This window comes from Sus scrofa, chromosome 13 (genome assembly GCF_000003025.6).
Source record: "Sus scrofa isolate TJ Tabasco breed Duroc chromosome 13, Sscrofa11.1, whole genome shotgun sequence".
NCBI lineage: Eukaryota > Metazoa > Chordata > Mammalia > Artiodactyla > Suidae > Sus > Sus scrofa.
The window spans coordinates 107,590,376-107,604,400 of NC_010455.5; the positions used below are offsets into that span (position 1 = coordinate 107,590,376).

Consider the following 14,025-nt stretch of genomic DNA (forward strand, 5'->3'; position numbering starts at 1 on the left):
CTGGGCCGAGGATCAAACCTGCACCACAGTGTGACAACGCTAGATCCTTAACCACTAAGCCACCAAGGAAGTCATTATTTAATGATTTGATGCAATGTTCTCTTATTATCTGCCTCTTCCTGTGTTAAATTCTGAGACCATATGAAGCTTATCCTTTTCTGGAGAAATAGACAGTAAATAAGTAACATTTTAAGGAAAAATATTGGAAGTAATATACTTGGCTAGGAGACTCAGTCTCATACCTTAAATTCCTGTCCTCAAAAAGTTTACATACATTCTAATAGGTACAAACCATGTTGAAGTTAATCAGCTTTAAGGCCTGAGTGTGAAACTGTCTATAAAATGAAACTTCTTTCTGAGAATTCCAAAATTTTCCTCTTTTCTTCTAACCAACCAATCTCACTTGATCATCCCACTTTGCTCTTGTGGCAATAAGTAACTTTAATCTCAATTTTGGTGCATCAGTGAAACTCAAGGAGTTAATTTCTCAGGATTTCTCTTCCCTGGGTAGAGTGTTCACCTGGAATGTTTGGAGACAATTGCCGTCAACTTTGTGACTGTGAAAAAGCAAGCCTCTGCCACCCAGTGACTGGAAAGTGCCTGTGCCCCCCTGGGAGAACCGGAGCCAGATGTGATGCTGGTATGAACCAAAGCACCTTAGGATGTCTCCCTGATTCATGGGTTCTTTGGAAATATGTAGCATTTTCATGCTGAGTATGATACTCAAAGAGCATCACCCCCAAACTTCTTGTCAACTCTCCTTCATATGATTAATCAGGGTATGTAGTTGTTACATCAGAGGTACCCCAAACCAGCACCACAGCTGACAGAAGACACCTTGTAAGTACCTCAAAATGATTCAGTTAAACATTATGATCACAAAGGTGATTCAGAGAATTAACTAGAATTAAGGCAATTAAGGTACAGTCCAGGTGGAATTCCTAAGGACCAAGTTCTTGGCTATTCTTTGGGAATTGAGATTTATACTTTTTCTTTCTACTCACAGGAAGAATAGCCTTGAATGTAAAGTTCTAATTCTTCAGGGATTATCTTTAAAAAAGGAGAATGTAGAAAGTGTGAATCATTAGCTTATCATTGACTCTTCAACTTAATGGAGGCTTATGAGATGAAAAGGTTTTATATTAAATTCACAATGCCCCTGAAGGACTGACCCTGCCACAGATATGACCCAAAGGAAAGCACTGAATCTCAGAATTTACTTTCCTCACTTGCCAAAGAACAGGGTTGAGGTTAAGTATTTCTAAGATCATTTTCAGCACTAATCAATGATTATGTAACCTGGGATTTCAATAATGCTGAGAAAGCCACAGTAACCTTCCAGGCTACAGGAGAGTTCTGGCCACCTTGCATCATCTCCCACTCTACCTTGTTGTTGAGAAATAGCAATAAAACTACTTTCTTTGACTGCCAGAAATACTTGGCTTGTATTCATTCACTCCTTATCACCACTAATCACTTTGCATGTATCCATTTAATCTTTACCACAACCCTATGAGATTGATACTATTCTTATTTCTGTTTGACAAATGAGGAAGCTCGAGGCACAGATGAGGAAGCAGAGCCAAGATTTGAACCCAAGCAGTCTGCCTTCAGACTTTGGGTCATGGTGCTAATGGATAATGCTGTTTGTGTAAATATCAGTATGTATTCTAGTATAAGGAAACTCTGGTGGTTCATTAAGAGTTTTGTGTTCCTTCCTACCCTTCCTTCTTCCCTTTTTTTTGTAGATGTATAGAATATGGCCAAAGGCTTATGAGTATTGTCTCAGAATACTTCAGCTCTCCCAAATAAGCAGCTTACTGATACTGACTTTTCTGCAAAGCTGCTTAATTTAAATCTATAATTCTTGTGTTTCACCACACTGAAAGTTTCTTGAGAGTCAGATCCAGGGAGTTCCCATTGTCGCAGCAGAAACGACTCCAACTAGTATCCGTGAGGATGTGGGTTCAATCCCTGGCCTCGCTCAGTGGGTTGGGGATTCAGCATTGCTGTGAGCTGTGGTATAAGTCACAGATGCAGCCCAGATCCTGTGCTGTTGTGGCTGTGGCATAGGCCAGCAGCTGCAGTTCCGATCTGACCCCTACCCTTGTAACTTCCATATTCTGCAAGATGCAGCCCTGAAAGGAAAAAAAAAAAAAAAGTCAGATTCATGTTTACCTATCTCTTACCAAAAATGTCTAGAACAAGGTCTGGCATGTGAGAGCCTTCAGCCAATTTTTGTTGAAGGAATTCTTGCTTCCCTTGTCTGCTTTCTTCATGGAGTCATGGTAGACAGAAGTACCTCAAGTTTGTCAAATCTAAAGTAAGTCTGCTGGAATAAACATCCACGTGACATCTTGGTGAAGCCATAGTACCAACATCACCGATGCAAGGCTCACTAAAGGCAGAGTCCGTATAGCATTTGTGCTTTATCTGAATCCTGAAGAAAACCAGCTAATGTTTGCTGAATGCATATTCTATGCCAGGCGTTTTCATTTATACCAGGCACCTTTATTATCATCACCATACCCATTTTATAGATGAGGAAGCTGGGAGCTGAGGGACAAAAAGGTTAAGTAACTTGCCCAAGGTTTCACAACTAGCAACTGGGAGGTTAGGGATTTGAAACAAGCAGTCTGGGTCCAGAGCTAGACTCTTTAATAACCTCACTCTACTGCCTCTCAAGAAAAAGAGAGGAATAGGAATTGATTTCATTTGTCTAACTGCATTGTCCATTAGCCACAGGTGCTGTTTAATTTGAATTAAATTTCGCCTCCTTAGTCACACATGCTATTTCAGGTGCCCAGTGGCCACATGCTGTTAGTAGCTATTGGTCAGTGTGGAACATTTCATCATTCCAGAAAGTTCTAATGGGAAGTTTTGAGCTTAAAATTTGCCACCAAACCAGGAAAGCTTATGGACAGGGTGGAAATTAAAGCCTCACTCCACAGAATTTCAATAGACTAAATTCCCTCTCACATAGACTCAATTTCATTCACAAGTATTTCACCACATGACCGTGGGTTCTATGTATTAACTTGTCTACTTTTCATTCTTGGTGGCACCTAACTTAAGGCCTCTCTTATGGTGAGCTTTTGGGGTACCCATGGCCTACACAGACATACTGCAGGCTCTTTTATTTGCATTTTTATTTTCAATTAGGCACAGTTCATCTGTGATATTAACTGTGAACAGCTGTGTCTATGCAGGCACTATAAAGATAAAAGACCTCATTTTAATTTGAACTCTGGTAAAGGACCTATTAAACAGCCATAATATTAATTCATAAAAGAATGTAGCAGCTTTTTATTGGATTACTTCCCCACCCCCTTGGTAAATTAACGTTTGCAGACATTCAAACAGATGTCTTAAATACACATCATTATTAACATGAAAATGTGGTATTTTTATAAATTAAAATCAGATTCTGAACTGCTCAGGAGAGATCCTGACTCATAACTCTTTTTCAAACAAGAAAGCTACGTCTTACCACCAAACTAAGTAATCCTCCCACACACTGGGCAGAGGTGTGTGTATTAGGTTAAATGTGAAATGATGCAGATTGTTTTTTCATTTTCATAAAGTTTGATGGTTTAAAGAAAAGATTCATTTCAGAGCAGAATTTGCACCCCCTCCAAAGCCCTTTTTACCTCTTGTCTCTTGATTTAGGAAGGGATTGAATTACTGTTTGCTCATGTCCAACTTCTGTAAAAAGAATTAATTGCAAAATTGATAATATGTTTCTGTTTATCTCTTACCTAAAATCCAACTAGTTAGGAGTTCACGTCGTGGCGCAGTGGCTAATGAATCCGACTAGGAACCAATGACGTTGCCGGTTCGCTCAGTGGGTTAACGATCCAGCATTGCCGTGAGCTGTGGTGTAGGTCGCAGACGTGGCTCGGATTTGGCGTTGCTGTGGCTCATATGCCCCAGGAGCAGCCCTAGAAAAGGCAAAATAAATAAATAAATAAATAAAAATCTAACTAGTTAAGACAAGAGCTAGACCCCACCTTAACCTATCTTCATAGTCCAAGAAAGGAAAAATAAAATCAAATAAACATCCAACTGCTCATGGACTATTTAGGGTGAATCTCCAACCCAGCAAAAAGAATTTTGAGGCAATAAAGAAACATTTGATGAAGTTTTGCTCACAGACTCAGAATTTGCGCTAGTACCCATATCTTGATATTCATATCTCTAAATTTCTGCTTTCCAGCTTTGCATTTCCTGATTTGGGCTTTCTCCTACATATGCTTGCTATCTTTTGTCTTTCCACAGAGCAGTGCAGAATGAAGAATGTGCACTAGTTAAGAATTTAGCAATCCAGCTCGGTCATTTACCAGGAATCTAATATTTGAGGAGATCCCATAAGATATACGAGTTTATCTCTTTCTAGAATGAGAGAGCTTATCTCACTGCCTCTCCCACCTCACAGGTGTTTGTTGGAACCAATTAGGATAATGTATTAGAAACCCATTTTGGAAAATGCTAATAACACACAGCACTAGCTGACTGTTATTACTATAACTTTTCTCTCGTCCTTAAACATTGGTAAATTGAGTTACTTCCCAGTCTTGCCTGACTGCCTAGGAAATATGAAACCGTTTTCTGTATCCATGGGCTGGGCTTGGCTTTCTTCCCAACCTCACAATCCTTCAGAAACAGAATCTGTTAATTCTGTGCTAATTCTCTGCTGGATATCAGGCTAAGACCAAATACACAGGCTCGCGTGCGATGTTTGGGGGACCCTTCTTAGTCCGTATTTTATTATTTTGATGATGCTAACACTGTTCATGCCCTTTCTTCATCTCTCTACTGATTGTGATTGCAGTGCAGTTCAACCTAAGGATAATCATATCCCTTCAGTTCCTATGGCAGGATTTTACACAAGGGGTCTAAGGCCTTTTTGACATATTTTAAGAGATGAAAGAGTTGAAGTCATTTCATTTTTAACAACATAAGCACAAATAATTATGCTTTAACCTAAAGACAGTTTCCATGTATTTTGTATTCTGGAGAGCATTGCCTTTTTCTGACCTCAAGATAACTAATCCATTTTCTCAGTGCCCTTCATAATGCACTGTTATAACTCTATTGAATAATTGAATTCTGAGGAGGCACTTTAAAAATATAACTTGCTGTCCTATCTTCTCTTTTCAGTTTTGTCACTAACTTCCTTGATACTCCCCAGCTTCCTCCTGTTTTCCATTAAAGACCTTACTTTTCTTATATAACATTCTAGTATGGGAAAAAGATACCACATGGTTAACCAGAATTCTTTACAAGCCTATCATTATCTTATTGAATTCCAAGACATAGTAGTAAAAAGACTGTAAGTTAGAAAAGGGTATTTGAGACTGTTTTATTTTTATTTTCTCCCTCACAGAATGCAGGTCAGGCCAGTACGGACCTAACTGTTCCCTGAAGTGTCAGTGTGTCCACACAGCCCACTGTAACCCTCTCAATGGGAGCTGCTCTTGCCCGGCGAGGAGAATAGGTCCAACCTGTGAGGAAAACAGTTTGGACAATCCTCAGTAACCAAAGACAAATAGCTTTTCAGTGGATGAATAGACTTTGCTGAGGTTCACCCATGGATCATCATCTTAACTTTGGCAGAGAAATGTACTTAACTCAACCATCTTCAGCCCAACCTCTCTTGTTGTGAGGTGAAAAACAGGACGTCTCAACTTTATGGCCTCTAAGCATAAGTTCCATCCTCCAGCCTACCCTTCCCAACTTCCTTTTGCTGAAGAACATGTCCAAGAAAAAGAGAATGTTTTTTCAAGATCCCAATCGTAGTAACATTTTGGACTAATAAATGAAATTTTTTTTTAATATGCACAGGCGGTATTTAAATTTGGAAAGTAAGAACTGCTTTTCAGTTCAGGTTGGACTGCACTGAAATATTCACACCTATTCACTGAAGACCTCAGTGGCCATTAAGTAGCTGGATCCTCTTTAGAAATGTCTAGAATTTCATCTCTTTATTCTCGGTATCCTGCTTCACAGCTAAGTCAGCTTCAGATTGTTAATGTATTGTATTTCAAACATGACTTTTGGTGTGGGAGACTACTAAGACTTTAGCCACATAAAGATTGGGGTAAAAGTATGATGTGCACACTTACAATGAATCATCAGAATGTTTAGTGGTGTTCTCCCTATCATTGGTCAGCAGACAGGAAGAAAAAGTTATCAAGGCAAATGCTTAACCTGTTCTGGGGGAAATCTGTGTCCCAGATTTAGCCAGAAAGTAGGGCCTGACTGGAATGAGGCTTTTAATTCACATTGTAATTAGTTTGAGAATTCACACTGTAATTAGTTTGTAATTACTTGGAGACCCAAAGTACTCAATGTTTAGGTCAGCTCTACAGCATTTGTAAGCATAAACCCTGTGGTAAGCCCAAGAAAGATACAATGATAAATATGACTGTGCTTTTGCTCCCAACTGATTTATAAGTACTTAAAATTTCAGATGACTGGTTAATTCACAGTAAAGAATAATAATTATTTTCTTCATTGGAAATGTTGTTCCTCATGACATCCATGCTTTCCTGGGATAAAGATAGAGGATATGGAAATTATATGACTAGATATTTTACTTAATATGTTATGTCTATAGTAGCTTTTAAATCAAAATGTATCTAAGATACAATTGACTGAAGAATTTATGAAAATGCTTGGTGTTATCAATTTAGTGTAGTCTCTGATCTTTACCTAACATTTATCCTCCTATATCTCAGCACATTTAAAAGAAATATAGCATACCTATAATAGGCAATCGTGTCAAATTTAATGTTATTAAATAATATGAAGAGGGTTAAGGATATGGCATTGCTGTAAGCTATGTGAACTACGGTATAGGTCACAGATGCAGCTCAGAACTGGTGTTGCTTCTGTGGCTGCGGTGTAGGCTGGCAGCTATAGCTCCGTTCCAACCCCTAGCCTGGGAACTTCCACATGCCACGGGTGCAGCCCTAAAAAAAAAAAAGAGACAAAAAATAAAAAAATTAAAAATTAAAGAGCAACTTATCTTTTTATTCTCTATATTATTCGAAATAAAAATTTTGTATACATATTTAAGTTCATTTTAATTATTTTATCTAATCAATTGAAAACTATGAATTTATTTATTCTGAATTTATTCTTTTTCCTTACCTTTTATTTTTCAAGCTTCTCTCAACTATCTTCATCTGACCTGTAAAGAGAATAAGATATAGAAAAACAACATTCTTTCTCGGGCTCCCATCCACCACTGAACTCCCTTCATTTCAAGACAAAAAAACAGTGACCGCAAGCAGGGACAAAAAGCAAGGGCACCAGGTTTCTCTTCCTTATTAGAGATGTTACCCTAGTAAGATAGAAAAGAATTTGGCAGTGGAAAAAAAGTAAGAGATTTCTTTTGGTTGATTTTTTTTTCTAATGTATTATTGTTTAACTCCTTATAAATGAGAAGTTGTATGTAAGATATTAAGCACAGTTCTTGGCAAATAGCAGATGGTCCATACATTATCTCCTTTTATTCTCTTTTCCACCCCAGGCTCTAAAACAAATTAGGAGAGTTGGAAGCAGATTCATAGTATGAACCTGTATTTTCATGACTTTGTTACCCATTAGACAAATTGAGTTTCACTTTCATTGTTATGCCAGTCAACAGGAACTAATACAAGTTACTATAGCCCCTGTTCTTTACAAAATTTTTATAGCTTTCACTTTCATATCTCAAAAGAAAATAGAAAAATATTTAAAATCCAGAAGGTTTCCATTTTACTTTTGGTCACCTTGAAAAATCTTAAGTGGGACCCTGCAAAAGTTAATAGTCATGTGGTAAGTCATCCTTTCTAAAAATATTCCAGTTCTTCTCTTTGAGGACACTAGCAGATGTCTAAAAATCATTGTAGGCAATTACATTTCATTTATGGACCAGCATATAATAAATATTAATCTTAAATAATTTAACAGATGGAAAATTATAAAATTGAAATTTCTTGCAAAATCACATAACAGAATTTTTAAATTCATTTTTAATGAATGTTAAAAATGCTTTAAGAAAATAGTAAACAATGACCCACATTCCCAAACGAATAAATACAGTATACTTTTTATCTCTATGAGGGATTACCTGAGCTTTCTATATGCCAACAGCTAATCAGGTACAGTGAAGTGCAATTTGGCTACCAAGAAATAATCTGCACAAAATTTTTAAAACTTCGGCTATTATTTAAAGTGAAGCGTGATTTAATAGGCATGTCCTTTGGAAACTCAAGTCTAATGTCAGATTAAAATCATTGTCATTGGGGGGAAATATTTTATACTGCTCCTTCTACTTACCTGCGCTATATAATCTGCCCTTTGAATGTAGAAATGCTGACCCCCAAAGAAATTTACCCACCCCAATACCCTTTTACAAAGGTGTCTGTGCCGTGACATTTCAGTTTCTTTCATTCGAAACACAAAATCAGAGTGGGGATTATGCTTTTCTGCAATTCTATAGCTCAAGTTTAAAGAAAAGTGAGCAGATGTATGGAAGTGTGCTAGCTAATTTGGAGTTCCAACCTAAAGGGCCTGGGATATACCATTTCAGTTTAACACCTAACTTTCCCCTTATTCTTTCTTTTACTTTCATTTATTGAGTTTTCCAGATGAGACAGCTATTTGACACAGGTTAAATTATTTTTAGAGAACTTGGAAATCATTCCAAGAGTTAGTGGCAAGAATGGCATTTCCTTTGTTAGAAATAGCAAAGAGGGTTTGGCTTCTCCTGGGCCTCTTTCACCTTGGTTTCTCCAGGACCTGGTAATACAGATGTAGCAAGAATTTAAAAAAGCATTTTGATGAAGTGAACAAATAATAGCAACTGTCTACACTCTAGGAGTTATGTGTGCAATTCAGTTGAAATAACTTTTCATGGTTCTATAAGAAAAAAAAATCAAAGTAGCTGAGCTTTTAAAATAGATTTCAAAGCGATTCCAAAATTTTGACTCTTTTTTTGCTAATCATGCAGAAACTATGTTCTACTTTTTCTGCTTATATTTTAGTTTTTCTAAATAAAAAAAACACAAAAACCAATCATTAAGGTCTGGGAAATACATTTAAAAGCAGCAGCTATCTCTTTTCTATACTCTTTCAAATACTGACATGCTCTTTCATCTCTAAATCTTTTCTCAGGATTAAGTGGAACACCATTTAACCATCCCTCATTCTAATGTTTATGTGCAAATGGCTCATTTTGAAGAAATTAATTCACATGATGAACATTAACATTTTAGTAATATTCCTCCACTGGATATCTTGAAAATACATAGAAAATTTCATAATACCTCTACTTCAAAATAATCTAAAAGTATCTATGAAATATAGTTTTATTGCTGAGACTCCATGAGAAAAGTTCAACAGTAGTCCATCAAACAAAAAGATTCAAGTGAAGAATTGGATATTAAGTGCTTAAGTGTTGACAATACTGGTCTTTTGAAATGTAGAGTTTTGGTTGGTGAATAAAATTCCATATGTAAGATCTGGATGAATTTGGTAGCTAGTTTTTAACATGTATTTGATGAATAATGGAACCTGTAACTGATTAGATATATAAATAGTCCATTGGTAATATTTCAAATCATTTTATTGATTGAAAAATGGCCTTTGTTAGTGTCACTTTTTAACCATTACTTAAGAATCAATTTTCTATATTTTACCTCTCTCCTGAATTTATTAATTCATTTACAAATATTTATTTTCTACAACACTAGATACTATTGGAGGCATGGAAAAAAAAATAGTGGTGAGCAAGATGGATGTATCCCCTGCCCTCATAAACCTACAGTCTAGTATATGATATTAGCCAAGGAGAACAATGTTTTTAAAACACTTTTAGCTTTGCAGTGAATTATATAGTTCATCAATCCTTTTATAGGTCATCAATCCTTTTATAGTTCTTTAATCCTTTCCTAAGTCTATTTCTCACAAATTTGTTAATTCTCCTATATTAATACATACTTTGATAAATCAAATGTATCTACCTAACCTTAAAAAATCCACATACCAGGTGTTATTCTTAATGCCACTACAGGAAATGAAATATTTTTTTAAAAAACTCATGAAATAGCATTTTACATTTATAAAAAAACTCTATTATTTTTGGAATGTAAAAGGGAAGTCCACTTCAAATCTGTTATTGTAGCTCTAATGGCATGGAGATTTAGGTAGGGAAGTAGAGAAAAAAAAGATTTCTCTTATTCTGAAAACTGTCATGTTCCTTCAGCATCCACTACTGTTATCAGTGTTTCCTGGTGGAAGAGGAGTTTTTAGACATTTTTTTAAGAATCTGATTTCATAACAAGGCAAGTAATTCCCTCAAGCATTAAGAAAAAAAAAAAAAACTTACTATTTTAATGGTGTTTTAAAACAAGATTAGATTATCTTTTATTGAAAAATTGTAGTAAAATACACATAACATAAAATTTACCATCTTAACCAATTTACATGTCTAATTCAGTGGTATTAAGACCATTCACATTGCTGTGCTACAGTCACCAAGGAGTATTTCTTTTAATGTAGGAAGAACTTCCTGATGCCAGTTGAGTAACATGTAGAGTCCTCAGTGCAAATTGTTGGCCTATTGAATAACTTAACTCATATACTGCCTGCATTTGTGAAATTTTCCATATTCTCTAAATACTTTGTTTGAAAATATGCTTTAAGTTTCTTCCTATTTGCTAGGCATTTCTGAAACAGACATTTCTCATCCTTAAGGAATTACAATTTCTTACAGATCGTGCAACCTGAAAAACAGTCATCCCTAACTACACATATCACAGTTGCAGCTTACCTCCTTCCTATGTTTCTAAACACAATCAGAAAATGTCTAACAATCGGCAAGCTATGAAATATTAATCGAACTTATAGTGCTGTTTATCATGGCCCTCATGAATTTCCCAAATTTGTACCCTTTTCTTCAGTACCTGCTCCCTGAACTCCACTCTAGCCTTGAGGCAATCCCAGTATCAAGGCGATGCATGTCCCAAGGCCTTGAGATATCAAGCAATGAGTATGCTATGGAATTACAAATTAATAATATTTAAGAAGGAGAAAAAGGGGAATGGGAGGAAAGTTGCATGGGTCTTACAGTCAAAACAATACCAACAAGAAAATTCTGGGTTAAATATGGGTAAATGGTATACGTCACTGCAATACCTGTGTGGAGTGCGAATATGGATTGTGAATTTCAAACAGGAAGGCACAGTACTCAAAGAGTTCCACATTGGTCCACTAGACAGTTTCTTTTTTGAAGAGCATTTTGAAAAACTTGTGTACCAAAACACACCTTTTTTGAAAAGTGTGAATGTATGTATACTTGTGTGAGTCCTTGGAAACAAGCTGGGTCTGAATACCTTGAACACACATTTTTTATGGTGCTTCTAGTAATTGCCTGAGAGAATTCTAAGCAAGGCCTATATTACTTTATAGTTTCCCACAGATCTGCTATGAGCCACTAAGTATTTCTCAAAATGGAGCTTTGAAATACAAAATAAAATGTTAATGAAACTCTTTAAAGAGATCTGCCTTTTTTGTTTATCTAATTAATATGTAAAGTTGAGTAAATACTTTTTTAAACATTAAGGACAATTACGAAGATGTAAAATAAATTGTACTCTTTTTAAATGGAATATTATGAAAATTATAAAGCAATGTGTGTTAGAAAATAAAAAAACTAAAGTTTTTCTAACATCTGGGCTTTTTTATAGTAGTTTTACGTACCATACTTTGAACAACCCGTGGGGATTATTTAAATGCCTTAAAAATTCCAAAGCAAGAATGTTTAATAGCACACTGGAATGAACATAATTTCTTTTTGAGAATCACTAAATGGTTACATAAGTTGTTGTCATTTCATGATTGAAGTGTGTGGATTCTAGTGATTCTAAAGTTATTATCTTTTATTCACTAATGATCATATCATTTATTAAATGTTTAACATAAATTATCTCCAGTTTTACACACACATACATACATACACAGACCTATATATGTTGAAGGTGGTGAAATGTGCAGAATTTCCTTTTGGATTATATATTTTAGATATTTTCTGATAAACTCCATTAAAAATTCCAAATTATTACAAATAAATGTGTAGACTGTAGTATTCAGAAAAATCATCCTCCTTACTTGTAAACACCTCCAGTTCTACATGACTTTTATGCATAAGTTTAAAAATTAGTAAATTGCAATCCCATTTGAATCACAATTCATACTGGATCAGGCTAATATACACCCTCCATTCATAATTTGAGATATTACAATCCATCTCTGTTATGTGTTAGAGAAACACAACAAGGAAGCAACAATTATGGAATAGAGAATTTTGTGTACTTGGAATCATAGAAGTGCAGAAACAGGAAAGACTGTAAAAAGATCCTCTGGTCTTTTTTATAGGCAAGTAAACTGAGAATCATAGAACAAAAACTTTTTCATCTATCATCTCCCATCCTTTTTTCACCTTTTGCCTTTAGAGTCTTCCTTTTCCAAGACATATTAACAATTCTTCTGGGTCAGGAGGAGCAGTGAACTTTGCTCTACAGAAATCCCTTTGAATTCTAGCTTTAGTGTCATAGATCTTCCGAACTTGCTGTGTCATCATTTATTAGATATTGATGCTCTATCTGGGAGCAGTAGTTTTACACAGTATGTAAGGAATTGAAGCCAAGGAGAGGTCTTGTTCTTATAATGATTTCACTGCCTTCCAAGAAAAATAATCTAAATTTTAAATATTTTTATATCTTCTTTGGCATATATTCAAACCTTATATTTTACATGTTTAAAAGACAGTTTAGCTTACATGTTTTAACAATATTTTAATTTGCCATAGCTATCAATTTCTGTAATGAAGAATAAGCACAATTCCTCATTTCAAACCATACGTGCATGAATTCTCTATTTAAGTTTATTATATAAGTGCCAAAGAATCCCCTGAGAAACATCATTAGAAATACCTCCTCCTGTAGCCATAAAAAAAGTTGCATTAACTTTTTTTTATTAGTTTGAGAGCACTTGAAATGGAAACCTCAGCGATAACAATGAATCTATTCCACAGAAATTGAACCAAGTATACCGCCTTATGTTTTACTTACTGGACAAAGACATATTCAAGGAAATTTAGCATAATTAAATAAAAATGAATGATCTGCATATGTGTATACTTCTAAACCAGTGGTTCTCAGACTCGATCTGAAAGCATGTGAATATCATGGCGCTCAAGGCGGAATAAGAATTACTAGCATATTTGCTCATACTGCATGAGCTGGAATCAGTGCTTCTTAGAGATACTGTAATTCTAGTATAGGCACATGGTACAAAAATATCATAGACATATTTACTAAGTGTCCAACTAAGCATAGTCACCTTTTTAAAAAATTCTTTCAAAATATAATTTATGATACTTGGACATTCACCTTATCAGCAATTATCGGGCATCAGTTGTTTTATTGGTCAAAATGTTAAACAAAATCTAATCAGATATGAACTTGAAGAATGATTGGCCATATTCAACTAAGTGGAACTAAGTGGAACGGTTACCCAAGTTTTCAGCCCACCATTGTATAGTTTGAGAACTTTGGCTCCAAAGTCTATATTATGCCTTGTTGATCAATAATGTAAATAATAGTTAAATGTGGACTGTATTTCAAACTATAAGTATGTGATTTTTAAAAATAGAAACATAACATTTTACTTAATAATGTACTTTTAAAAAATAAACCTGTGTATTGTAAAAATGGCGCTTATTTTAAGTAAATGTTTTTATGATATATTTTCTCTGTAATGTGTTAAGAGGCACAAGGATAACTGAAATATTAATTTTGGAATGAATTATTTAAACTTGAGAAATCAATTGCTAGCAATAAAGGAAAGGTTAAATAAGTCTGACATTTACTAGATCCCCTATCAGCCAATTTGACAATGTCAGTTCACTGACTGACATGGTGATTTCCCCGCTCTGATTATTCGAAAGTGTTTGTTGTGACAAATTAATCTTTT

General features: G+C 35.2%; 1 protein-coding gene across 1 annotated transcript in view; it reads left to right on the forward strand.

Moving 5' to 3' along the window:
* Nucleotides 1-7,023, forward strand: part of LOC100153543 (multiple epidermal growth factor-like domains protein 6) — a 580,873-nt gene extending 573,850 nt beyond the window's left edge. Inside the window, exons 25-26 of the mRNA XM_021069816.1 lie at nucleotides 512-640; nucleotides 5,387-7,023. Coding sequence (XP_020925475.1) covers nucleotides 512-640; nucleotides 5,387-5,538 — 281 coding nt within the window. The 3' untranslated portion in view covers nucleotides 5,539-7,023. The remainder of the gene's footprint in view (nucleotides 1-511; nucleotides 641-5,386) is intronic.